The 26,835-nt window shown below is 36.5% G+C and overlaps 1 protein-coding gene across 1 annotated transcript in view; it reads left to right on the forward strand.

Annotated features, from left to right (window-relative positions):
* Positions 1 to 2,043: 2,043 nt before the first annotated feature.
* Positions 2,044 to 26,835, forward strand: part of LOC108362118 (chitinase-like protein PB1E7.04c) — a 53,477-nt gene continuing 28,685 nt past the window's right edge. Inside the window, exons 1-2 of the mRNA XM_017614983.1 lie at positions 2,044 to 3,121; positions 21,549 to 22,089. Of these exons, the coding sequence (XP_017470472.1) occupies positions 2,084 to 3,121; positions 21,549 to 22,089 (1,579 nt within the window). The 5' untranslated portion in view covers positions 2,044 to 2,083. The remainder of the gene's footprint in view (positions 3,122 to 21,548; positions 22,090 to 26,835) is intronic.

Consider the following 26,835-nt stretch of genomic DNA (forward strand, 5'->3'; position numbering starts at 1 on the left):
ATAATAAGCTTAAGCCTAAATTGGTAAACCGCTACGACGTCATGGAGGGCGACGAAAGGTAGACACTACGTGTTTATCTAGTTCACTCAGCATTTGCANTAATCCGTAGCATATTAATGGTTGCCTTGTTCAATTCGATGAACAAAGCGTTGTTAATGTGGAGAAGATGGAACCACAGTAAAACTTTACGCACTTTTGGTGCAACTTTGTTGATACCGCAGATAAGGATCACAAAAGCCATTCTGCGGGCACGTAGAATGGGCCGCGTTTCTTTCCCAGACGGCGCAACTTCATCTCACGGCGTCCATCAGGAGATATTTTGCTTGATATTTCTCAGATTCACCAAGTTTTCACGTTTGCGGATTGCAATCACAGCAGAGCGCTTTAGTTTACGCTTGATCAGGGTAGCACGTTTGCTGACCTGCTTCTGGCTGAACTTCAGCTACGACTCGGGGACCGCAGGCAGCTTCCTGGAAGGTCGTTTGCCCTTTGCTTCGGGCTTCTTACCGGCCGTGGTGGCAGTCATCTTAACTTGTAACTTAGCACGTTGAGAAGGCGAAAAAAGGTTCGCCAAAGATTTGGAGCACATCTTAAATAACGCCACTCGATTTATAACATTTCTATTAAACCCAATTTCATTTAATTAAATACTTTTTTAATACATAGATATGCTGCAACCAGGCACTTACTTTCCCAAATTCCATCTTGCATATCGGCATAATTTTCCAAATGTGCCTGCGCTGCTACTTCATACTAATAACTTCATTTTCCAACTGCGCCTTCTTTGTTGCCTCAACATATCCTAAAAAGACATAAAATTTACATTAAACAATAGAAATCGAAAAAATTAGTAAATAAAATACTCCCTTAATTTTGTTTTTTGTCAAATTTCTGGGAAATGTGAATTCACCACGATGCAATACAGAAAGAACAAGGACCAGGGATGTAATTTTAAGTAAAACTATTATTCAGTGGCAATGCGCAGAGCGTTCCGAGTAGCAAAATTAACTTGTATCAAATATAACATTAAACGGTGGTTATAATACATTTTTTAATATTATTAATCAGAGTACATACATTATATGGTATTTCATTCAAAAATTAATGCACTATATGCATATTTTTTTAATATTTCTTAAGTTTCTTTCATTAGTGCTGAAAAGAAACCATGCGTGTAAGAAATTGTGTGCTACCTAAAATTTCACCCCTGGAAACTTTATCCCCATAAAGGACTTCACCACAGTTTTTTTTACTGGATATACTGAGCTTTAAGTATCGCTCCCACTCCACTCCCGGAGTAATTTTTGATGTGGTAGTAAGCTGCGGCTTGCAAGCTACATAGGGGCTCAGCATGAATGCATCCCTGAATAAGTCTCAGCACATTGCACATCAGCTTACATGGTAAAAGGGATACATCTTTCGTGTAAGAAATTGTGTGCTACCTAAAATTTCACCCCTGGAAACTTTATCCCCATAAAGGACTTCACCACAGTTTTTTTACTGGATATACTGAGCTTTAAGTATCGCTCCCACTCCACTCCCGGAGTAATTTTTGATGTGGTAGTAAGCTGAGGCTTCCAAGCTACATAGGGGCTCAGCATGAATGCATCCCTGAATAAGTCTCAGCTCATTGCACAGCAGCTTACATGGTAAAAGGGTTACATCTTGCGCTACCGCTTCATCAGCCTGCCCGCATGTCCCACTCTTTCTCTCTCTCGGATATCAGGCATATGGAGTGCGTTGTTGACTTGATGTGCACCTATAAACCATATGGGCTCATTGAGTTCGATACATAAATACTCGCCACAAAGGTAATTTCTACCTCCTCTACTCCTCTAACTCGATTACAACTCTAAACCTGGCCTCCCCCGCTCCCTCAGCTAAAGGGGTATATTTTTTCGGTATAGAAGAATCCTAGGGGTGAGAGCATAAATATTCCGACTTACGTTTTCACATGCATTTTTGGACCACCCCATTGTACATGCAAGAAAAGTAGGGAAAGTGAAATCGTATTGCATCACGCTAATCGTTGACGGGTGCGGACGTGCTTTTACTTAGCTCTGTCGTTATCAGTTTTCTTACGATGTCTTTGTGTGGTATTTGCGGTGCGCAGTGTGTAGGAGGTGATGCTGTTGCTTGCGGTCTTTGTTTACACAATTTCCATATTAAATGTGTTAAACTAAACTCGGCATGTTTAAAACTTTTGAAATCCAACAAAAACCTACTATTCAAATGTGACACTTGCTGTTCTGTTTATAATTCGTCTTGCTTAGCAAAGTTTGAAAATGCTTTCCGCGCAGTAAAGGAGTTTCAAGACGATTTATGTGGTGAAAAAATCACCCTTAATAATGAAAATGCATCGTCATCTAATCAAGTTGGCATAATTGCTGCTAGCAACAATAACAATGCCAGTAATAGTGATGCTTCAAATAAAAGAATTTTGCGTTCAAAAGCAAATTCAAATAAGGTCGCTGACCTCGTTGGATTGACAGTGGGCACGAGTTCTTCTGCTTCTAGTAGTGCAGAATCGGCTAATGGTGTTGTTGCTGAACTCGCTACTGAGCTTAATGCAAATTTCTCTGCTGTGAGTGATGCTGACCATAACAATTGCGCTTCGCCTGCAATTCAACGCAGCATTGGAGAGGAGAGTGGTTCTAATGTTATTGCTCAGACAGCAGTTAGTGGTTCTCTTAACCTACCTGCTGTCTCTTCTGTGGTTGTGTCCGATAACCTGTCAGCTTCGGGTAATGCTAATGCTGTGCTTTCTCAACAACAAGTAAATAATGAAAGCGAATGTGAAGATAATACTGTGTGGACGAAAGTAAACAACAAACGGCGTAATAACAATGTGGTTGTTGTTGGGTCTAATGTTAGCACGGAGTTGTGTGTAGCTGATCGTATGAAGTGGGCGCATTTGTCGTCATTCGACCCTAAAGTCACTGCTGATGACATTATCAATTATGTGTGTAAACATGTAAAAATTGAGAGAAAGGCTATCTCTTGCTATGCATTAATTAAAAAAGATGACCCAGCAGAAAATCGTACACATGTTAACTTCAGGTTGGGTGTTCTATCTGCCGAGTTTCCTAGTATTCTCGATGCGAAAATTTGGCCTTTGAATGTAAAGGTAAAACCTTTTAATTTTTTTCGGAAAAGGGGAGGTCGAACCCAAAGGTCTTAACTGCTATGAATGGAAATGCTTTTCCGGAATCTAGTGCTGAGCTAAAAATCTACTACCTAAACATTTCTGGCTTAAGAACAAAATCGAAGACAGTATTTCAATTTAGTTCTCAAGAGGTTTATGACGTGCTGGTGATTGTCGAGACTTGGCTTAAATCGGATTTATATGATAGCGAGTTTTTCGATCCTAATTTATACAATGTGTTCCGTAAGGATCGGGATTCCATGAAAACTGGCTGTTCAAGAGGAGGTGGTGTTCTAATTGCAGTTCGACGTAAATTCCGTGCAACAATGGTTGACCTTGGAAATGATGACACCTTGCTCGACCAAGTTTGCGTTCGAATCAAAGGAATGAAATCTCGAAATTTTCTATATGTATTTGCTTCATATATTCCACCAAATAGTAACTTTGAGTTATACAAAGCGCATGTAGATAATGTAATTGGGCTATCCCTTGATCTTAAAAATGACCATATTTGTGTTCTGGGTGATTTTAATCTCAGTGACATAGTTTGGTGTAGTAAGTCTGATAACGCGCTTCTTTTTCCAAGTAACATTACCGTTGAGCGTGAGTCTTACTGTATTGACAATTTCCTCAGTGTAAATCTCATTCAAGTAAACTTTATTTTTAATGATTTAAATAGATTATTAGATCTTATATACATCAGTGATAATGTTGATTTTTGTATATCTAAATGCAGTTCGCCGATTTCCGAAGCTACTATGCACCATGTGCCTTTAGAAATCGGGCTAAAATTTTATGTTTTTTCGGAAATCGTGGCTGATGTAAGTAGTGACTTCGATTATGCGTCTTGTGATTTTCCAGCTCTTAATAAGTCGATTTCTGAAATTAATTGGGATGAACTTCTTTTGGACTCGGAGGTTCATAGCTGCTATTCAACTTTTAAATTAAAAGTTAATGAATTCTGTTTAAATAACATACCTATAAAACGAAAGCGATCTTATAAGTCACCTTGGTATAATAGAGCTTTAATGAATTTAAAAAACATTAAAAACAAATACCTTAAGAAGTTCAAATCAACTAGAATCCAAGCATTCTTTGTAAAATTTCAGCAATGTCAGAAAGAGTTTAAGTCATTAAATAATCTTCTGTACACAAAGTATATAAGGAGTACTGAGCGTAATATCAAAGCTAACCCGAAATCTTTCTGGGGCTTCGTAAAATCGAAAAAAGTTTCTAGTATACCTAGTTCATTATTTTTAGATAACAAGTCGGCTAATACTCCTGTTGAGGCCGCTAATCTTTTTGCGGAATATTTTGTCTCTAATTTTGTTGAAGACGATGTGATTTCTCCTGACTTTTCATCTGAAATACCCCCTTCTATTAATCTAGGGACTTTGCATATATCCTCTGATGAAGTTTCAAGGGCGATGCTTTCTCTCAATACTTCGCCAAAATCGGACGTAGACGGCCTATCAGCTCTTTTTTTAAGAGCCTGCCCAGCGTTGTCATATCCTTTACACTTGATTTTCAACAAATCCCTTTCTTCCGGTATTTTTATTAATGAGTGGAAGATAACAACAATTACGCCACTTTTCAAAAATGGTAGTAAAAGTAATGTTCGTAATTATAGGCCAATTGCAAAACTATCAAATATTTCGAAGCTGTTTGAAAGTGTTGTTAAGGACAAAATCTATTTCGCTGTAAAATCATTACTAAGCCCATACCAACATGGATTTATTTCTGGGCGCTCGACAGTCTCTAACTTAATGGTATTTAGCGATTTTTGCACCTCAGCGTTTTCGATTGGCTCGCAAGTGGATTGCATATATACTGACTTCTCTAAGGCGTTTGACAGAGTCTCCCACAGGATTCTGATCAGTAAGTTAGCTTGCCTTGGCTTCCATTCATCCGTTTTGCAATGGATAACGTCATATCTATCCAATCGTCGTTGTGCTGTCTCAATTGATTCCTCAACTTCGGACTTTTTTGTTGCCCCTTCTGGGGTTCCTCAAGGTAGCATTTTAGGCCCTCTACTTTTTGTTCTTTTTATAAATGACATTGGAAGTTGTTTTACCTTTTCAAATTATCTTCTTTTTGCTGATGATTTGAAAATTTTTACGATGGTTAACAATATGGAAGACTCAAGTAAGCTTCAAAGTGATTTGAACAGTCTTCATTTGTGGTGTGAAAAGTCGCGGCTGTCGTTGAACATTGCTAAGTGTTTTCACTTAACTTATACTAGGCGTCTTAATGCTACATCTACCCTTTATTTTATTGATAACTGTGTTTTAAACAAAGTTTCAGAGACTAAAGATCTTGGAGTGGTTTTCGAGTCAAAGTTTTCATTTAATAATCACATAAATTTCATTCTTTCAAAGGCTTATTCGGTATTGGGATTTATTCGACGTAGTTCCACTGATTTTTCTGATCCATACACTTTTAAGCTTCTTTTTACTTCTCTTGTACGCTCCAATTTAGAATATGCAGTAATTATCTGGAGACCCTATGATCAACAATCGATAAATAGGATCGAACGGGTTCAAAAGATATTTCTAAAGCATGCATTGCGTTCTTTACGGTTCGAGGATCCAATGCCACCGTACCAATCTCGGCTATTGCTTATTGATCTATGTTCTCTAGAGAAAAGAAGGTCCATTCTAGCGCTCTCGTTTATTTTCAATATAGTTAATGGCAATGTCGATTGTCCAACTCTTCTAGAGCGAATAAATTTTAACGTTCCGCAAAGAAATCTGCGAAGCTTTCTTCCTTTTTACGTTGCTAGTTGCAGAACTAATTTTGAAAGTAATGCACCTATTACGCGTGCCTTAAAAGAATTTAATGACTTATCTTCTTTTAAATTAATTGATTTTTCCTTATCAAGATCTAATTTTGTGTTGATCTTAAATTCTATTATTTGATAAGTATGTATTAAATATAATTATTATTGTTTCTTTAGTCTGTAAGGTACTCTGTACTGTAGATTGAAAAATAAATAAATAAATAAATAAATAATGCGCTAGAAAGGAAGGCACGCAAACTACAGAATATTTTTTAATGGCCAATTTCAGGTGAAAATTTAAACAGCACTTACATAAGTTGAATTTCGGATTATTATTTAAATGCTATTTAGCTAGGTTAAGTTTCAGATCATCTTTGCTTAATTATGCCAAATAACTGGCATCACTGTTGCCTTTTCCTTGAAATTGTTGTTGCATTTGTTTGTTTGTTTACATTTTGTGCTGAACGGTTGATTGTTGTTTGGTACAAACACAGGGTTGCATATCTTATATATAAATAGGCAGTATTGGCCATTTAAGTGTAGATTAAATATAGTTTTTATTAGAGTTAAGCACTTAAGTTATTTTAAGTGAACCGTTCAGTTCTAGTTCGTTCACCTCAGAGAACTAGTTCTTTAGTTCGTGAACTTCATTTAGCTCAATTGACGATTTTTTTAAACAAAGTTTAATTATTTTTACTATCATATATTCTACATACAAGCCAAAACTTACATATTGCTTTGCAATAACATTTAATTAGGTATAAAGCTTGTTTGATTTTAAAATCTACGTTAGTTTAATATTTGCGAAAAAACTCATTAGCAAGGAACTGGAGTAGCAACAATGCAAAAGCGTTTTAAAACGTATCTGTAAAGATAGGGATACACGACATAGGTTCGTGCCAAGAATATTTGGATCGCTATCCAAAATGAGAAATAGTAGAACTGACAAATTTAGTTCAGTGAAGAGACCGAACTAGCGAACGAGTTCATTGTGATGAACCAGTACTTTAATTCATTTAGTTCAAGAACTATCCAAGCCTAGTATTTATATGATTCTAAAATTAATTTTTGAAGTTAATAACAATCTATATTTAATATAGCTCATCTGAAATTTGACCTAAGAGTGGTTACGGTGATCGCCTCACGTTCACAAATATACATTTATACTAATGCAAACAAATGTTCCTTTTACTCCCTTTGATTGAGGAATAAAAACACATTAGGGGTATTCTCGATCCGGTGCATACTGTCTAGCATGGTGCATAGATAGCATAAATAGCATGATTGGATAATTTTTATGTGTTCAAACAACAACAAAATTAGCCAATCATGCTGTGTATGCTATCTATGCCTCATGCTAGACAGTATGCAACGGATCGAGAATACCCCTATTGTGAAGATACGTTGCTATCAATATAGAAGGATTACATATCTGCATACATGCACACATATTTACATTATGGTGATCCAAAATAACTAACCTAACGAATTTATGGCCTTAAAAGGACCTTTTCACCGAGAAGAAAATCCTTCCATTTGGAAAAATTTGCATTCCAATTTTTAAAGGTGTAGGGGGGTATTTGGAATTTTCCATGTAAATAACATGTAAAGAAAATTGTTTTTATTAAAAATGTTACAACTATTGAACCGCAGGGCATTAAATTCTCAAAAAAATGGCCCTGAAGTTGGTTGTCTTTAAGACGATTAAGATTTTAATGATATTGCTGAACGAGGTATAGCGTTAATACAAAATTGTAATTGAACGTTCACGAAAGACGAAGAACAAAATCGATTTCTTTCTTTTTATACCCGAGCGCACTTGTGCACAAGGGTATATTAATTTTGTTCACATAACGGCTGTTTGTAACAGCCAAAACGAATCGAGATAGATATAGACAAATGTATACATAAATGCTCAGAATGAATAGAGAAATCGATTAAGCCATGTCTGTCTGTCTGTCCGTATGTCCGTCCGTCGTGTACACGATAACTCGAGCAAAAATTGAGATATCTCAACGAAATTTGGTATGTAGGTTTCCGTTAATCCAAGGTAGGTTGGTATTGAAAATGGGCGAAATCGGACTTTAACCACGCCCACTTCCCATATAACGGTAATTTCCAGAAATACGAAAACTTCGATAACTACTGAACTACTGAAGATAATTCCCTCAAAATTGACATTTATAATAATTTTTAGACGAAAAATAAGAATATTATAAATTTTTGGAAAATGGGCGTAGCCACGCCCACTTATAGTTACATGTGTATATCTTGGTAACCGCTGCACCGATTTCTTCCGAACTTGGCACAGTTGCTGGCCTTTATACAGCAAACTAAATGGCCGAAAATATTAAAAATCGGACAATAACCGCGCCCACATCCTATATAACGGTAATTATCGGAAATACGAAAACTGCGATATGTTAGTAAATACTGAAGATTATTCACTCAAAATTGATATTTACAACAATTTTTAGACGAAAAATAAGAATATTATAAATTTGTGGAAAATGGGCGTAGCCACGCCCACTTATGGTTACATGTGTATATCTTGGTAACCGCTGCACCAATTTCTTCCAAACTTGGCACAATTGTTGGCCTTGATACAGCATACTACCTGACCGAAAATTTAAAAATTCGGACAATAACCACGCCCACTTCCCATATAACGGTAATTTAGATACAAAATCTTCGGAAATCGGATTAAAATTATGGCCGCTTTTCATATAACGGTAAATTTCAGAAATGCTTGAAACTGCAATATTTCGAAATTTAAGGACGCTAATTTACTCAAAAATTATACACCCCGGCTTACCATCTAGCGGTAGCTTTCGGAAAGGTGAAAAAACATATGTATATTTAATACTTGCGCCGGGTTTTTAATGTTCGGCTCCACCCGAACTTAGACTTTCTTACTTGTTGTTAATAATTTATAAGAATATTAATGTTCAACAATTTTTATTGAGCTTGAGGCCGTTTTTAATGAAAAACTTATTGCGGAAAAGCAACAATAATTTAAAAAAATGGTAGAAGTGATAGCTATTTCGGATATCACCACATTTCCTCATCAGACTTCTATCAGTAGGATTCGAACCGACGATCCAACTGACTCAGCCAGTTACCTACGCACTCTGCTAAGTTCGCCTTGTAAATTATCGTTGCTGTTTCCCACTTTTTCATTTGTTAAGCCAACGCATTCAAGCGCAGCTATAATAATAATAATAGATTGGCGCTTACACATATGTTAGTGTTTGGCCGAGCTTCTCCTCGTGTGGCGTGCGCCTTGATGTTGTCACACAAAGCGGAGGGACCTACAGTTTTACGCCGACTCCGAACGGCGATTGTATTTTTATGAGAAGCTGTTTTTCATGGCAGAAATACACTCGGGGGTTAGTCATTGCCTGCCGAGAAACGACCGCTGTTAAGAAAAAAAACCGTTTTCTATATTTTTTTGATGTTGCTTTGACTAGGGCTTGAACCCAGGCATTGTGGAGTGGAAGCGCGCACTGCTTACCACTACACCACAGCGGCCGACAGCGCAGCTATTCCGCTGCAATTTACACTTGATCATGTGGTTGTTGATTTTTCTTAATAATTCTATTTTTAGAATGTTGAACTTTTACGCCTGCTCGTCCTTAAGTTATTTGGTTTTGTTATTTTATGGCCTTATAACAATTATATTCAACAGCTGACTTGATGGTGTTGGCTTAACAAATGAAAAAGTGGGAAAAAGCAACGATAATTTACAAGGCGTACTTAGCACAGTGAAAAAAAACTTTAACATAGAAAATGTTGCTCATATGCTATGCACGAATATTTACGATAACGGCCATGTACGATATGGCGTATGGATATTTTCATTTGACCATTCTAAACTTATTTATTTAGCTATCGATTTTCACTGATTTCTTAGCAAAATATAAAAAAATTTCAAAAGATTTGTTATCTTTTTAATTTTTTCCTTGCTAAACATAGATTTTTTCATAGAAAATAAAATATCTTGGGGAAATTATCTGATATGGAAAAACGTAATACAGATCCATAATTTAGGATCCAGGAAATTTTCCCTAGAGTGTTATAAAAATAATTTTTCCCTCCTATAGTAAACAATAATTTTTAATAAAACATCGAAATTTTAATTAAATTAAATTTAAAACAAGTAAGAAACTCTAAGTTCGGGCGGAGCCGAACATTAAATACCCGGCGCAGGTATTAAATAAATGTTTTTTCACCTTTCCGAAGGCTACCGCAACATGGTAAGCCGGATTTTATCAATTTTGAGTAAATTAGCGTCCTTAATTTTCGAAATATGGAAGTTTCAAGCATTTCTGAAAATTACCGTTAAATGAAAAGGGGCCGTAATTTTGGTCCGATTTCTACAATTTTCAAAATTTTGTTTTTATGTGGCAAGCACAGTAACCATTCCGAGTTTGGTACAAATTGGTAGAACGGTTACCGAGATACATATATGTGATCATAAGTTGGCGGTGCCACGCCCAATTTTCAAAATTGTATCATAAACGTATTCCTGGTAAAGAATTGTTGCAACCATCAATTTTGAATAAATTAGCTTTCATATTTACTGATTTATCGAAGATTTTGTATTTCTCTAAATTACCGCTATATGGGATGTGGGCGTGGTTGCAGTCTGATTTCGCGCATTTTCAATACCAACCTACCTTGGATAAAGAGAAACCTACGTACCAAATTTCGTTAAGATATCTAAATTTTTGCTCGAGTGATCGTGTACACGGACGGACAGACAGACATGGCTTAATCGACTTCTATTCATTCTGAGCATTTATGTATACATTTATCTATATCTATCTCGATTCGTTTTGGCTGTTACAAACAACCGTTATGTGAAAAAAATTAATATACCCTTGTGAACAAGTGCGCTCGGGTATAAAAAGTGCATAAGGCTCCAACACATTATTAATTAACTTATTAGATTAGGCTTTGTGGCATAGCATTGGCATTAACAAATTTTTTAAGAAATTGGAATTCCGCTTGTAAAGACCGCCGACTCCGATAAGTAACTAACAAACGTATAATTTTTATCAGTTTCTTCATGCTCGCACCTACGGATTTTAACGTGTCTGGTAATATGAAAGAATCATCGAAAAGGGGTGGCAAGTGAAGAAACATCTTTTGGTGGTTCTTCAAGTGACATAGTATATAAAAATCAGCTTTTATACCATGACGAAAGTATAACTACAATTTATCATGGTTTAAGGGTGTCTGGCAGGGGGTAGGAACCGTGCTAAGTGTCTGGCAATGAACGACGTAGTTTCTAATATTATTACGAATAAAATATATAAAAGCTGACTTTTATACTATAACGAATTTGAGGTGCTATTTTATACACCTTTACAGCCTGGTAACTGCCAAAGCCACCACTATCCAAATTGATTGTCTGAGTTCGTTATTACCTGTGTTGGGGGCACACGAAGGTCTGGCCGTCGCGGGCTCTTGCTCTATAAGCTTTTTACGCCAAACTTTTAATTCAGAAACTGAAAATAGAGAAAAGAGTCTAGAAAATTCGATGACAAACAGCCAAGCAAGCAAGAAGCACAAAAAGTGTTCCACAGTCTCATCCTATTCGAGGCAGGATGGGCAAATGGACTTGTCATTTACGCCTAATACAGTCAGGTGTTTGAGCCACGTGAAGTGACCAGTCAGCAGTCCAACAAGTTGTCTGCAGTGTCGTCTGCTCAGTGAGAGCAAAAACTAGATAGACCTTCTGATATTGAAGGCAACATGAGTTTTGCCCACCTGCATCCTGGCCAGAAGGTCAGATGTCTCATTACCAGGTACTCCTGAGTGACCTGGCATCCAGAGTAAAGCAAGCTGCTTATGTTTACCACCATAATTTAGTCGAGACTTGCATTGCCGAACTAGTTTGGAACTAGTTAGAGGGCTGGCCAATGCCTTAAGTGCAGCTTGGTTGTCACTGCAGACACGTAAACTCCTTCCCCTCCACCTATGTCCACCGCATAGTCCATGGCTTTGAGGATTGCAGTTACCTCAGCCTGGAAGACCGAAACATATTCCCCAACAGAAAAGTGAAGCTTATCCCCATTAACTTCGAAAACACCCCAGATCATGACAGTTTTGGTGCGATTAGTGAAGATTCGACCAGCATTCAGTTTCAGGGAAACCAACATTATAGAATCTCTTCAACAAAGGTAATGGTAGCGTACTATCCTGTAGCATTGAAAATACGCAAGTGCTTAAATCTCTGCCGCCAGCGATTTCCACCGCGCCACACTGAGTGTTATATAATATCCGGTTCTTTTTAGTCTGCAGGTGGCCTTTAAGGCTTTAACACGTATTAAAACACAAAGTGACGGTAAGTGCAGCAGTGCATCAAGAGCACAATACACCACTCAAAAATATTAATGTTAAATAAAGAGGCTCAAACGGTTTAATAGTTATAAAAGCTTTAATGAAGAAAAAACTTCTACATGTTATTTACATGGAAAATTTCAAATTAGAATAAAAATTTTTCCTAATATACATACAGTGTCGGCCACTTGAATAGCGCCGCTTTGACCCATTTTCTTTTATTTAATATTCATAAATTTTTTAAAAAATGTAGCAAAAAAATTGTATTTTCACAAGGGGTTTGCACACTACCTTTCATATAAAAAATAGGCGAACATACTTTGTATGGAAGAAAAAGCGTGACACCTTCAACAAAAAACAAAAAAAAAAAATTTCAAAAATCAACGCGATTTTTTAGAAACTTGAAGCCATGGTGGAACAATGCAAGGTGTTGGACATTTACACCGATCTAGCTCTTATCTGCCATCTTGACTCCCTTAGCTAATACGTTGTTTCCTTCTTGAAAAAAGAACATAGCACGGCATGTAAAAAAGTAATAAACTACGCCATTTCATACACAAAAACTGATTTGCATCTAATGAACAATTCTTTGACAATCACTCCATTCTTGTTCGTTGACAACTTTACAGTTTAAACTGTAAGTAGCAATGAAATAAAAGTATAAAAGACAAATTTCAATGTAAAATATTGTCTATTCCTTAGACAAGAAATGTCAAAAGAAGAGGGGCCCGCCTCTCTTCTATGGCTGCACAGAAAGGAGTTCTAAAATAAATAAATAAATGTCCAATCAAATTGATTTGTGTAGATCAGGGGCGTCTGTTATAGATGATTTTGGAGGGTATTTTATTATATTTCTTATTTTTTCTACAATATGTAATGTTGAGAGAATGAAGTAAAATTTTCTTCTTGATTCTCTGTTAAAAAATGGAACTTAACATTTGTAGAGTATCGTTTTACTGAATAAGAAAATTAATACGACAACAATAAGGAATCGCCTCTACCTTCCTACACGAATAATTAAGAACGATGGCGTTTTACATTTCTCTTAGAAGTCATACTTTTTCCGTGCAGTTTACTTAGTTACACCATTTCCTTGGCTAAGTACTAAAACAGAAGCTATAAATTGAACATAAGCTAGGCACACACGCCAAAGATACTGTTTCGATCTGCACTGAAATGGGTTTGAACAAAGGCCCTGCGGAATGGCCTTTGCAGTCATATTTGATACGCATACCGTTAGTTCACTTACTAAAAAATTTATCAAACTATTAAAAACGAGCAATTCTCTTGGAGTTTTCGAACCAGTCATATGTTGATAAGCAGGGAACGGATTTTATGGAAATTGCCTTTTTTCTGCTAAAGAGATAGAGTATATTCGATTAAGAATGTCCACGATTTAGCTTTCCCTGATTCCATATATACACATTTGATGTTGCCTTTTTTTGCCTTTTTTAAGATATTTGCCTTTTTTGCCTTTTCTACCTTTAAAAAAGTGATTATAGCATTTACAATTTTTTTTTTAAAGAATACAAAATATACACATGCCCATGCGGCTTATAGAAGCGCAGGGACTCTTGCCAAATTGGTGTTGGTTTTCTCAGCTAACGTAGGCTCGGAGACAAAAAGGGGTGTGGTTAAAATTGCAAAGGCCGAGGAAAACGCGCTTATTCCTGATAATATGAACGTTTCAAACGTTCCATATTTAAATTGGGCTCCACTTGTATCAACTTGCGGCGAGCGCACATTTAGTACATTCAAAGCTTTTCTTCACGAAAATCGAATGAAAATGCTGCCAGAAAACTTCAAAATACATCTTGTGGTACAACTATACAGATTAAAGTTTTATGAGTTAGAAACTCGAAAGGATAAAATAGTCAAAGATTCAAAGTACAAATTGTTCATATAATGAAACTAGTTCATAGTTTTTCTCTTTTTACTTGTAATAGAAACATTTCTAAAATAAATGTATTTTTTGATTGTTCTTCGTATTTTCTGTCTTTTTTTAGTGCCTTAATTTACTTTTTTTGCAATACCTAGTGCCTTTTCCTGCCTTTTTCGCTATTTTGTTTTGCCTTTTTTGCAACACCGAGTGCATTTTCCTGCCTTTTTCGCTATTTTATTTTGCCTTTTCCAGCCTATTTCATTTCATTTATTAATTCATTTTTGTACATGTGAGACTAATGTCCCTTAAAGTACATCGACTTTTGGTAGACTGTAATATATAAGTACATTCTAAAATAAGCTTATTACAGTAGATTATTTACAATATTATTATAAACGTAGAGCTTTAGTTGCAAAGAAAAGAAAGAAGACATAGAAAAAGGGAAGTAGGAGAAAGAGCAAGGATTAGAAAAGCCATTAGGAGAAGAAAGTTTGCATTGTTTGCATGAAGCGTTTCGCATCCTTAATAATTTTAACAGCTGGTGGAAGAGACTTCCACAGCTGAACAGCATTAATAAAGAACATTCGAGAGGTAACGAGATGCGTATACCTAAGGATTATAATATTTACCACACGTTCACATTTCCCAAATTTTAACTTGTGACACAAGTATTCCGGTTTTACAGTATAAATCAGCTTGTGAATGAAGACAAGGTTTCTTATCTTAAGATAGTTTTCTAGGGTGTTGTCAAGTATTTGTCTAGTATAAACAGAGATGTGTTCATATTTCCGTTTCGAAAAAACGAACCGCGCTGTATTATTTAAGGCTTTTTGCATTTTCAATATTGATGTTTGGTCGAGTTTGGAGTACAATACCTCGCTATATGTGATTTGATCTTAACTAATCTGAGTTTTACATCCTTCGGTAATAAATACGCAGTGCGATATAATGTCCTTAACACGTTATATATTTTACAAACCGAATAGTTTATATGGTAAGAACAGTTCATCCTTGCATTTACCTTACAACCAAGATTAGTCACAACCTGGTCGAATTTTATATTAACGCCATCAAGCATAATCGGTGAAAGACCACTCAGGTTATGTTCTTCTTTAGATATGGCTAAAGCCTTGGTTTTCAGTGTATTTAGCTGTANGTTATGTTCTTCTTTAGATATGGCTAAAGCCTTGGTTTTCAGTGTATATAGCTGTAAGTTATTTGATCGCGCCCAGTTAGATATACGTAAGAGATCTTCATTTATTCTACAGACTAGATCTTCTGACAATCCGATGGGTCGTTTATAAAGATACAAAATAGTATTGGGCCCAATATCGAACCTTGAGGTACTCCAGACGTAACACGTTTTAGGCCAGATACTCTTTTCCCACACTGTATCTTCAAATATTTTTAACATAGCTGTAGTGCAACTGTGACGTGCGCGGAAACCAGACTGATATTCCGTTAATAAATTATTTTCATTTAGGTAGAATATTAATTGCCTCTCCAAATACTTTCCAGATACCTTAGATAAAACAGGCAGAATACTTATTGGTCGAAAAATCTTGCGGTAGTTCTGGACAATTTACTTTTGGTATTGGTAAGATATTCGAGATCTTCCAACTACTTGGAAAGACACAAGATGTAATTGAAAAGTTTATTATATGTGTGAGCGCGAATGGTAAAATAAGTTTTAGAAATCTCAGGTGTATTCCGTCGGAACCCACCGCATTGGACCCAATCGCGTAAATAGCCTTTACTATATCATCTTCAGTAGCTACATTGAAATTAAACTCGCATTGAGAGACTTCTTGGGCATTTTCAATATCCAAGCACAAGCTAGAATTATGAGTAGTATTCAAAAGGAAAGCGTTCATAACATCTACATCTATGTTACATATCTAGCTTGATTTTAGAATAGGTCTGTTTAGCATTTTTCGTCAATAATTTCGCTTTGTTTCTAGCAATTCGGTACTTTTCCCATCTGTATTGCGTTTGGTTTCTCTTCCATTCAGAGTATGCCTTATTGCGATATCTAATTGCGTGCAATACTTTCTGTGAAAACCATGGTTTCTTAGCCGGAAAAGTGTTTACCTTACGTAGCGGAACATATCTATCAAACAAGAAATTTACAAGGCGATTAAAGTGGTCTAATTTGGCGTCTACATCGGGAAAGAATAAGCACGCATTCCAGTCTAATAGAACTGCTTCGTTACTAAGTGATTATACATTGACACGTTTGAAATCCCTATAGTACACTTCAGAAGATTGGTCACTTCTAGTAAAATTGATTCCATATGATAGAAACAACATGTCATGATCCGAAACCCCACCCAAAGAGAGTTGTTCGAAATGATTAACATAATCACAATCACTTACACAAAACAAATCTAATAGACTAGGTTTGCAATTAGGAGAAAAACGAGTGGCATGTTTATTAATTACATTAATTCCGCTGGATTTTAGATCATCCAGAAGCTTTTTTGAGTTCCGATCATTGCACAAAAGATTAACATTGAAGTCGCCACAACACACAATATGGTCATATTCTAAAATCAACTCAGAAATTTTTACTTACTATCAACTATTTAAACAAAAAGACATTCAACAGCACTTGAGGGGTCCGATTTAAATTTTAATTCTGCTTTAAGTGACTTTCAGCAATAGATGGCAACACCACCGTTATTTTATTTTGTCTTTTTTATAGGCTTTTAGGGCCTAAAAATCCGTTCCCTGGTGATAAGTAATCATTCATCCGCAATTTTCTTGTACGTGAAATGAAGTTGCACGATCGATTTGGTTAAAGTTTAATCCCGAACCCCTCTTTGTGTTCCCCGCTACTGAATTCTATATACTGTCAGTTTTCACAAAATTTAAAATGCACTTGCTATGAAAATTGTGTCAAAATAAAAACTTCACGTTCACGCTCGTATTGAACTGTATAGCGAGCTGAAGTGTAAATATCGCACCCTAAATCAAAAACAGTCACAACTTAAAAAATCCCAAATGTACAGGAGCGGCAAAAATCTGTTGATGCTGCGCAAGCGACATAATCATAAAGAACTGTCAAAAAACAAAATTGCTCTCAGAGAAAAACAGAAAACCTTGAAAGTACGGCAACGCTTTTCGTGTAAAACTGATAAAACTGTCGAATATACCGGAGACGCGAATTTTTGTTTACGTAGCTGGTTTTTTTTCCTTTGGCGATTTGCTAAATTACACAAATACACTGGCAAAAAAAAACAAAAATACTTACAAAACTTGATATTTCTTCGCTACGATACATTTAATAAGGTGAAAGCTTTTGTTTTTGGTTATTCAAATTCAAATTTCAATTTGCTTTGAAGACATTGAACAACTGATGGTTTGACACTTTATCTGATTTCACCAGCACACAGGGAGAACTCATTTACTCTCCAATTTTTTCCCCTATGTTGAAGGTTTTAGGGGGATGGCGTTTAATTTTTGTATTGCATACAATTTTCGAATGTGAATTTTCTTCATCGACGGGTGGGGGAATGACTAATTTTCTTCTACTTGAAACTCTTGAAAACGACATAAGTAATGGGGATGGCATTCCTTGCAATTGCTGAAGGGCGATGTAGCCTCTTCATCCAGAACGTGCATCACGCTTTCACGCGCATCTACCCAGAGATAGATAATTTTCAAAAATCATGTCTAAAATCTCACCGTCAAACCATTATCTACAACACGTAAGTAAAACAGAATGGACATGGTTAAAGTAATTAAATATCAGTCAAAAGAGCTCTAATGGGGATTTTCTTTTCCTCTAATTTGAAATATCCTGGTTCCCAACATGAAGCCAAATGATTGGCTGACAAACTGATGCGATTGAATTTCTCATCTCCCTGGCTGTTTGGTATGACACCCATTCCAGATCAGTCTTATGAGTAAATCAATGCAGAGTACAACCATGGACATCGCTGCAGCCACTGAGTCGATACGAAGTTGCGCTGATTTTCTATCCACTTCCAGAAATAAGGGCTTTGAATTTGCGGCGAAAGAAGCTCATCTCGCAAAATAAGAAAGAAGAAAATGTTCGATCACGAAAATCAAAATGCGTCTGCAATTTTCATACCAGAAGTTCAATTTAGAACTGATTCTTTTGTGGTTCTAGTTGACACTGCCCTGGCTGCTGTCAAGCAAATGTTTGAGCAGTTGAAAAGTCATGAAAATCCATGGGGGTTTTCGTATTACTCACATTCGAAAGAGTCCCCAGATTCAATAGGAGATGGGACTTATGGGATGTCCATAAATGGATTGAAGCTTTATGAAGAGTTGAAACAATTACGACGTATTAAACCTGTAGCGATGAAACGGCCATTGGTGGTTCTTGAATTTCGCCAAGAAAAATGTCTTCGATGTATTTCCTAATGTTTGGGTTTCTCTCAGGATTTTGTTCACTTTGCCAGTGACTGTCGTCAGCAGGGAGCGAAGTTTTTCGAAATAACAGCTCAACGAAACGTATGCCCCGAGAAAAATTAAACGCTTAAGCTATCTTATCTATCGAAAACGTGATTGTTACGCAGATTGGCCTGTCCAAAGCCATCGAAAGATTTGCTTAAGCCAAAGCACGCAGGTAAACTTGTTGTAATTGCTATCTGAAGATTTTGATTATAGAAAACTGGGCTTTTTTTATTTCTACTATTTTTTCAACTGATTATCGTATAAGAAAAAGAAACCGAAGTAATAAGCATTATTATCAAAGGGCGCTTCGTTCAATTTACGCCCCGGGCGTCATTGCTTCTCAAGCCGGCCCTGCCTATATTGCCATTCCTGCAACTTCTGGCAAGTGAGGGAACGCAAACAGTAGTTTCTAGTTAAAGAAAATGGTGATGAAGAAGAAATTTTGGCGGACGTTAGATTAAAGGGGCTATGAACTGTTGCATGAAAAAAAAAATTTTTTTTAAATTTTTAGTTGTGACTGTTTTGGATTTTGGACGCGATATGTTTATTTTAAGATGCAAATACCACCTTTAAAGATAGCAATGTCGTTCCTACATTTAAATATGTATGTATGTATGATAGTGCTTTCTCGAACTTCTCCTCTGATTTTTGGTGTGCGCTTTGATATTGTTACACAAGAGGGAGCACCCAAATGTTTACGCCGCCTATAAACAGCGAGTGGATTTTAAGAAGCTTTTTCATGAGAGAAGTACACAAAGGTATGCCTTTGCCATATATCGGAATAGGGATCGAATCCAGGTTTTACCGATGTCCACTCCAACCACTTGACTACAGCAGCCGCAGAAATTACCGCAATCGGAACCTTGATTTAAATAAATAAAAGTTATCTATTACTTAGACATAATTGGTTTCAATTAAAAAAGCAAAAACAACGTTCTTCTTCTTTTGATTAATTCTCCTTCTTATTTGGCGCTGTATCCGCCTAAGCGATTTTGGCCGAGTCCAACAAATCACCTTAGTCGTTCCTTCTTGGCCAACTGACGCCAATTGGATTAATTATTTATTATAATAAATAGTACTTTGTTACAAAAAGGCCGTTTTTTACTCCTGATTTCTCTCATACTTCCGAAATACAACTTTTAGCTAAGGGAGTGTCAAAGTAGTCTGTCACTACGTACAATACCTTGTATACTTAATAGCATCATGCTTGAACCTACATATATTTAAGTGTAAAATATTCTATAATTTATGGACATGGAGAAGCCATGTTTTACGCTAAAAAGGCATATTTGAAAACTGTGATAAATTAACCCGAACAAAGCTATTCTTATTCAGAAACGTCCAACGATCTCAAAACTGATTAGTATTTTCAATAATACCTGCTGAGCAAGCCGTTGAATCCGTTTATTTCACCGAATTCGATCGTGGCACGTTCTAACAGTTATGAGTTGATAGCTTTCTTAAAATTTTGTTTAAGGAAACTTTCAATTATAACAGTAATTTCTGGTTTGGTATTACTTCTTAAACATGGAATATGATGCTTTCATATGAAATATTACATAATAAAACTTGGTTGCTATTTAGCAATATTGATAATTTTATCAATATCTTAAAACGCGGCTTATTTTTAGAAATATTTTCTTTAAAAAGGTATAGCTAATGAATAGGGCCGAGTAGGATCTTCATTCCACCATTCCTACCAAGAACTGATGCAAAGGGCCCTTTAAGGATCTACGAAAAGAAAAGCCGCGCATACTCGCGCCAAAAAGAGTGGCGGCCATTTTTTCACGAGACCAACTTTAGCAGTTGTTACAAATAACATAAACTTTATTAAAATATTAAAGATTAATGTAATTTATTTTATATTTAGCATCATATAGTATATAAGATGTGTCTTAACAACGCAGCAGTAAATTTTGGCTCATTAGAAATTTCAAACTAGTTTTTGAAAATTCAAAATGCAAAATCCAATATGGCGTCCGAAATTTCCAAAAATTAAAACCTGAATAACTTTATTTAAAAATGAGATAACCGAAGTTTTGGAAATGACGAATTTTGTATAAAATAAAAATCTTAAAAAAACTGTTGGGCCCTAGACTAAATTGTTTGGGCTGAACATATAGCAGACGGCCCCAGCTATCCCTAATTTATAAATATACATAATTACTATTATTATTGCATAATTTGGTCATAAATTAATTTTGGATATGTATGTTCCCTCGTATATAATAAATAAAATTTTGCTAAACAAATATATTGTGTTACTCAACTGAAAATTACAGTTTTTTTGACAGTTGTCAACCGAAAAAGGTTAAGTGTGATACAGAACTCGAGATCAATGAGCCTTAAGACATAGTACGTTTAAATCTTGGGAAATTTTCCTTATTTCTAGGGAAATTGACAGCCCCTTCGACAGTTGTAAACTCTTAGGGTTCGACGTAAATGCGTGACTAGCATTTCTAGAACCCTTATCAGTAGAATCTTAAAAGATATTACCTTATTCTTAGAAAAATTAACAATTTATTTGACAGCTGTCAACTCTCATAGTTTTAATTCCACATAAAATTCGTGATCACCATGTCTTAAAACCTAATCGGTGGCAGTTCAATTGACAGCTGTCAACTGTTTTTAATTTGACATAAAATTCCTGATCAGCATGTCAAAAAGCGTAACCAGTGGTACTTTCAAAAAGATTTTTTTTTTAATTTTAGAGAAATCGGCAGTTGATTTGCTAGCTGTCAACTGTCAAACTATAATTTGTATGGGGTATTCGGTTTAGCATTACAACAATACTACGATCCCGCAGTTTTATTATAATCGTAACAGCCCTTCTAATTTTTTGCGTAAAACATGGCTTTTCCGACCACTGCGAGGCGGTTGAATACCAATTTTTTGTTTATCGCATTTAACAGTATATATTTAAAATACTCAAAATAACAAAACTCGTACAATTTTTGTCTATTGATTAGAATGAAAAGGCGGAGGTGAAGCAAAAATGGGCATCCCGTTTACTAGGTAAGCTGCGCAAAGATATTACTCAGGAATGTCGAGAGGATTTCGTGCAGTCCATCACCGGAAAGCGAAAATCGATTTGTGTACTTTCGAATCCCGATCAAAAAGGAAAAATGCGCCGAATCGACTGTTTGCGGCAAGCGGATAAGGTATGGCGTTTAGACTTGGTAATGGTTATCTTGTTTAAGGCAATACCACTCGAAAGCACAGATGGGGAGAGGTTGGAGAAAAATCCTGAATGTACACATCCAAGTTTATGTGTTAATCCCTACCACATCAATGTGTCTGTTCGTGAACTAGACCTTTACTTGGCGAATTTCATCAATACACATGACCCATTGCACAGCCCAACACCGCCTTCGCCTCCGCCGCCAACATCAACGGCGCTCTTTCTTTATAATAATGAAAATAGTCATGTTAACATCAACAGCAACGCAAATGGAAGCAACAACAGTATCAACGATATAAAAAAGGATGGCGATCCGCGAAAACATAAAGGTAACGGTTGTTCAATCTCTATACATATGTATATATCGTTATCTTCATATAGAAATGCCCTAACTCATTTCATTTGAAATCTAGTATTATGTAATAGTCGGTAGGTTAGCACCTATAAACCTAATAAAATTTAAAAAACAATTAATAAAGCATTAAATAAGTTACAGGTGTTAAAAACAAGTGCTTGAAAGCTACTCGCAACTAAAGAACTCTGTTTTTGCCTAAGTTTTTGATTGCAAAGGAATAGAAAAATGTGCCGATAGAGCCTTACTAACATACATACATACATACTTTAGGTTAACGATAGGGACTTGTCGGTGTCACCCTATGCCTTTACTGGCTTACCAAATTCCATTCGGATTGGAAATAGGTTTTAATAAATTTAGGGTTTGTTCACATATCTTACTATAGCTTTTAAAATGCAGTTTCAACCAGTGTTGCCAAACATTGGCTTTTCCTACCAAAACTGGTAGGTTTTTTTCTATTTGGGGCCAAATTAAATATTATGTCGGATAATCAGGCAGGTTAAAGGCCTTAGACTCTTTTAAAAAGGCAGAAGGTTTGCCCAAATGCACTTGCATGGTCCCTAGCCTTTTGTGAGCTAGTGGAAGAANTATTTGGGGCCAAATTAAATATTATGTCGGATAATCAGGCAGGTTAAAGGCCTTNATATAAAAAACCTAAATAAAATTTTGGTAGGTTTTGGTTGAGTTTGGTTGGAAAAAAAAATTTGTCCGTGGCAACACTGTTTTCAACCGTCAGCGTTCCTATACTCTTAAGAAACACTGTACGAGGGTGCTTTATTTTACTGCTCACTTTATACTATTTTCATGTATATTAACACATCTTAACAGTGTTGCCGCGAATCGTTTTTAGTTTTAGCCAAATTCCTTTTAGAAAAGGGCTAAAAAGAGCTAAACAAATTTGTTGTGGCTAAAAATGGCAGCTAACATTTTTTTACTTACATAGAATATATATATAAGTATACACGCAAACATTTTCAAAAAGCAATGGTATAGAAAAACAAGGAACTCTGGAAAAAACTAATATTTTATCTAACCCACACTGGCCGGAATTGGATTTTTTGGCATAAATTCAAGATTTTTATAGTAATATATTCTTGATATCAGTTATTTTTATAAAAGTAGATACATATATCAACTAAGATAATTTCCAAATAACAGATTTGAAGTTTCAACCCTGCGCTTTCAAAGTCATGTGTATGATTAGCTGTTATTTTGTCAGAATTGGNCACACATTAGGGAACGATTGTCTTCTTCATCCAAAATTTTAAACATGGCGCCCCCCAAAGTGCCTAACTTCTTAAAAAGAATAAGGTTGGAGTAATTATAATTAGGGTTAAGCACAATAGATAGATGTGTAAAGAGACAAACATTTGTGTAAGTCTGTACAGTAAAATGAATTGTTATTCGTTGTTAATTTGTTTTTATTGTAACGGGTGATTTTTTAAGAGCTTGATAACTTTTTTTTTTANGTGTGATGAGCTTGTGAAAGGTTGCGTTAATAAAGTGTTGAGAGCGTAGCAGTTGACGGTTCTCTCACCTATGCTGCTGCCGCTGCTACTGCTGGCTCTTCTGCTGCTTCTAGTTCTATGTCTCTCGATGCTGGTAACAAAATCAGTAATAACAACAAAGTGCACACGCGAAAAATTATTATTGGATGTAACCCGAGTGCGGAATTAGCAGTTGCTTCTCCCATGAAGGGGTTGCATTTGTCGTCATTTAAGTCTTCAGTAACTGCGGAGCATATTATTAAATATCACGATTGAGAGAAATAGAGATTGCGTCAATCGCGGTACCGCTCTTTGTGATTTTGACAGAATCAGCTGTGTGCGTGACGTCATCTTGGTGCAATTGTTGATTGTGAGCATACGAAAAAACTAAATAACAATTTTAATATTTGTGTGTTAACATTTCTGCGTGGTTTTAAACAATTATTGAGACATTACAAAGCAAAACGAAGTGTGCAGTGGCAAAGTGTAATAGTGAAAACAAAAGGAATGCGTGCGTTTTTTTTTCGTTTCCTGCGGACGCAAACCTGGCGAAAAAGTGGAAGCAGTTCTGCCGGCGAGGAGATGCATTAAACACCAAATCGAGCTTTGTGCTATGTGTGTGAGCTATGAGCTTCTACATGGAACCATGTTGGCCTTTCCTTGGGGAATTGTAATAGGTACATTTCCATGGTGAATGTAGACAGTTGCTGGTTTAGTTTGCTGGCAATGGCACACATACAAAAGCAGTTTCTACAGTAAATAGATACATGAACTTCACTACCTACTTATTTTTGTTAGTACCTGATTCTTTTTAGTGCTGGTTAGGACTGGGTAACGGCGCAAATTTTTTGGCGCTGACACACTTACTCCAGGGCCACTGTCGGAATCAGCACAGTGTGTTGGCGCAATTGCGCCTCTACAGGCTAAAGCTCATTTCCTTTATTGCCGCACGCTGCACGCTGCACCAAAGTGAATTAATACAAGGTGATATCGGTTGAGAAAAAACTCAAGTATACCCAAGTTCAAAACCCAAAAATACAACAAACCCATCATTTTCACATTCAGAAGGACCGCGACGAATTCTAGCTGTGCTGCACATTTTACAAGAGACACTTCTGTTTCGGGTGTTCTTTGCTGGTTCTTTGCGACACCCGGTGTTGTCAGTGTTCCGGTGTTGAACTAAGGTGAATTAATACAAGGTGGTATCGGTTGGGCAAAAACAAGCCAAGTTCAAAACCCAATAATACAACAAACACATAATTTTCACATTCAGAAGAGCCGCGGCTAATTTTAGCAACACCACCTTGTAAAAATTCGCCTTGTGCTGCACATTTTACAAGTGACGCTTCGCTTTTGTGTGTTCTTTGCACCGCCCGGTGTTGTTAGTGTTCCGGTGTTGCTGGCGCCATTGCGTCACAGAGTTGCGAAAATCAGTATCGGTGCCAGTAACTCAGCTCTCGGTATCAGCGCAATGGCGCGGCGCCGCACTGTGTTACCCACGGCTAGTGCTGGTATGAGGTAATGCACCAGTGGATAAGGTCGCCAGGCGCTAATTCAAGCGGCATCTTACCGCGCTGTTACGTACCTAATACAAAACAGTGCCCAAATTATTATACATTTAAAAGTTCACCTTAAATTATGTTTTACTTACATAGAATATTTGTTTCCAAAGAAGTCACACTCAGGCATTCTCTCGGAAATGGTACAAAAGTCATCAAATAAAAGCTGTGGAGTCAACAGCAGTGGAGTTTATGGTGGTTGGCTACCATCCACAAATATAAATATGCATGGCTTTTTACAATGGCGAGTCCAAAAATTCACTTTGCTGCACACCTTCCTTTTGGTCTACATGAAATTGCAAACACTGTTAATACATCCATTTTTTCATGTGCTAAAAATCTTACTTACCTACATCCAAAATTATTGCTACGTGTTCCTAATTAATCAATCTTTGCTTATTTATTGATTCCTGCAAAATTGGGCCATGTAATATTAAAATTAACACATTTTTCGGCATTGTTTGCATATTTTTATATGCGTTTTGGCATTTCTCTCTCGCAATTGCACCAAGATGACGTCACGCAAAAATTACGCTCAAAAATCCTCTCTAATTGGCCCAATCTTGTATTCTATCATTCTTGATTAAATATGTCTCTAAACCAGAGGTGGGCAGCTTCGGCAGAGCATTTGTGTAGTGTGCGTGCAATTGATGTCACTGTGTGCGTACGAACAAGTCGTGCGGTTGAATGAAGGTTTCGCTGTCTTCCCAAGCAGAGCGTGTATGTATACGCGAATACGCCGCGCAGTCGCCCGGCGGGCAGATGCTGCCCAGCTGTGATCTAAACATTCGTCGATCTCATACAGCAGCTATCTCTTGCTATGTGCTTGTTAAGAAAGATGTGTGTACTGACTAAACTCCTGCGCAATTCCATTTAAACGGCCTAACAAGACATCCGATCGCCGCGCAAATACTTTCCCTCCTTTACTCTCATCGTTCGGGTCAAGTGTGAGTAAGCATAAACCAGTTTCTGCAAGCGTACGTAAACTACCGATCAATAGCAAGACGCGTAGAGTATTTACTTTGCCTTCCGCAACTACTGCGAGTAAAAGGTATTTGACAGTAGAGTACTCTACTGGTAGTACTTGAGTATTTTCGAAGAAAACATACATTTGTGGCAAGAATGATAGAAGAATTTTCTGGATCGCGCATTTGTGGTATCTGAGCGATGAAGAGAGCGACGAGCAAAANTAACTTTATGCTCCTTTAGCTTTAATGTGAGGACTGAAATTGTTTATTACCTTTAAGTTTATTGGGACCTTTGAAAATTTTAGCCTGAAATCATTTGACGCTGAAAGCTTACTGGTGTATTTGTTTTTAACCGACTTCACAAAAAGAAGGTTATCAATTCGTCGGGATATTTTTTTTATAATTTTTTTCTATGTATGTTACCGGATAACTTTGGACCACGTTAACCGTTTACTATAATTCTTTTTTAAAGGAAAGGTGTTACCTGACAGGTGGTCTAATTTGGTTTAAATCCGTGCATTGGATCATGAATAAATTAACGATAATTTTAAATTCTTGAATCGAAATCGAATAGAAATTGGTTTTGTTTTTTTTTGCTTAAAAATTACTTGTTTATGTAAGCATCTGTTGAAAATGCAGTCTCTCATAGAAATGTAAAAGTAAGGCCCCTATTATGAGTTGCATTCGACTGTGGTCGAAAGTGCTG

The sequence above is a fragment of the Rhagoletis zephyria genome, unplaced genomic scaffold, assembly GCF_001687245.7.
Source record: "Rhagoletis zephyria isolate East Lansing unplaced genomic scaffold, Rhagoletis_zephyria_1.1 Rzeph_scaffold_00941, whole genome shotgun sequence".
Classification (NCBI taxonomy): domain Eukaryota; kingdom Metazoa; phylum Arthropoda; class Insecta; order Diptera; family Tephritidae; genus Rhagoletis; species Rhagoletis zephyria.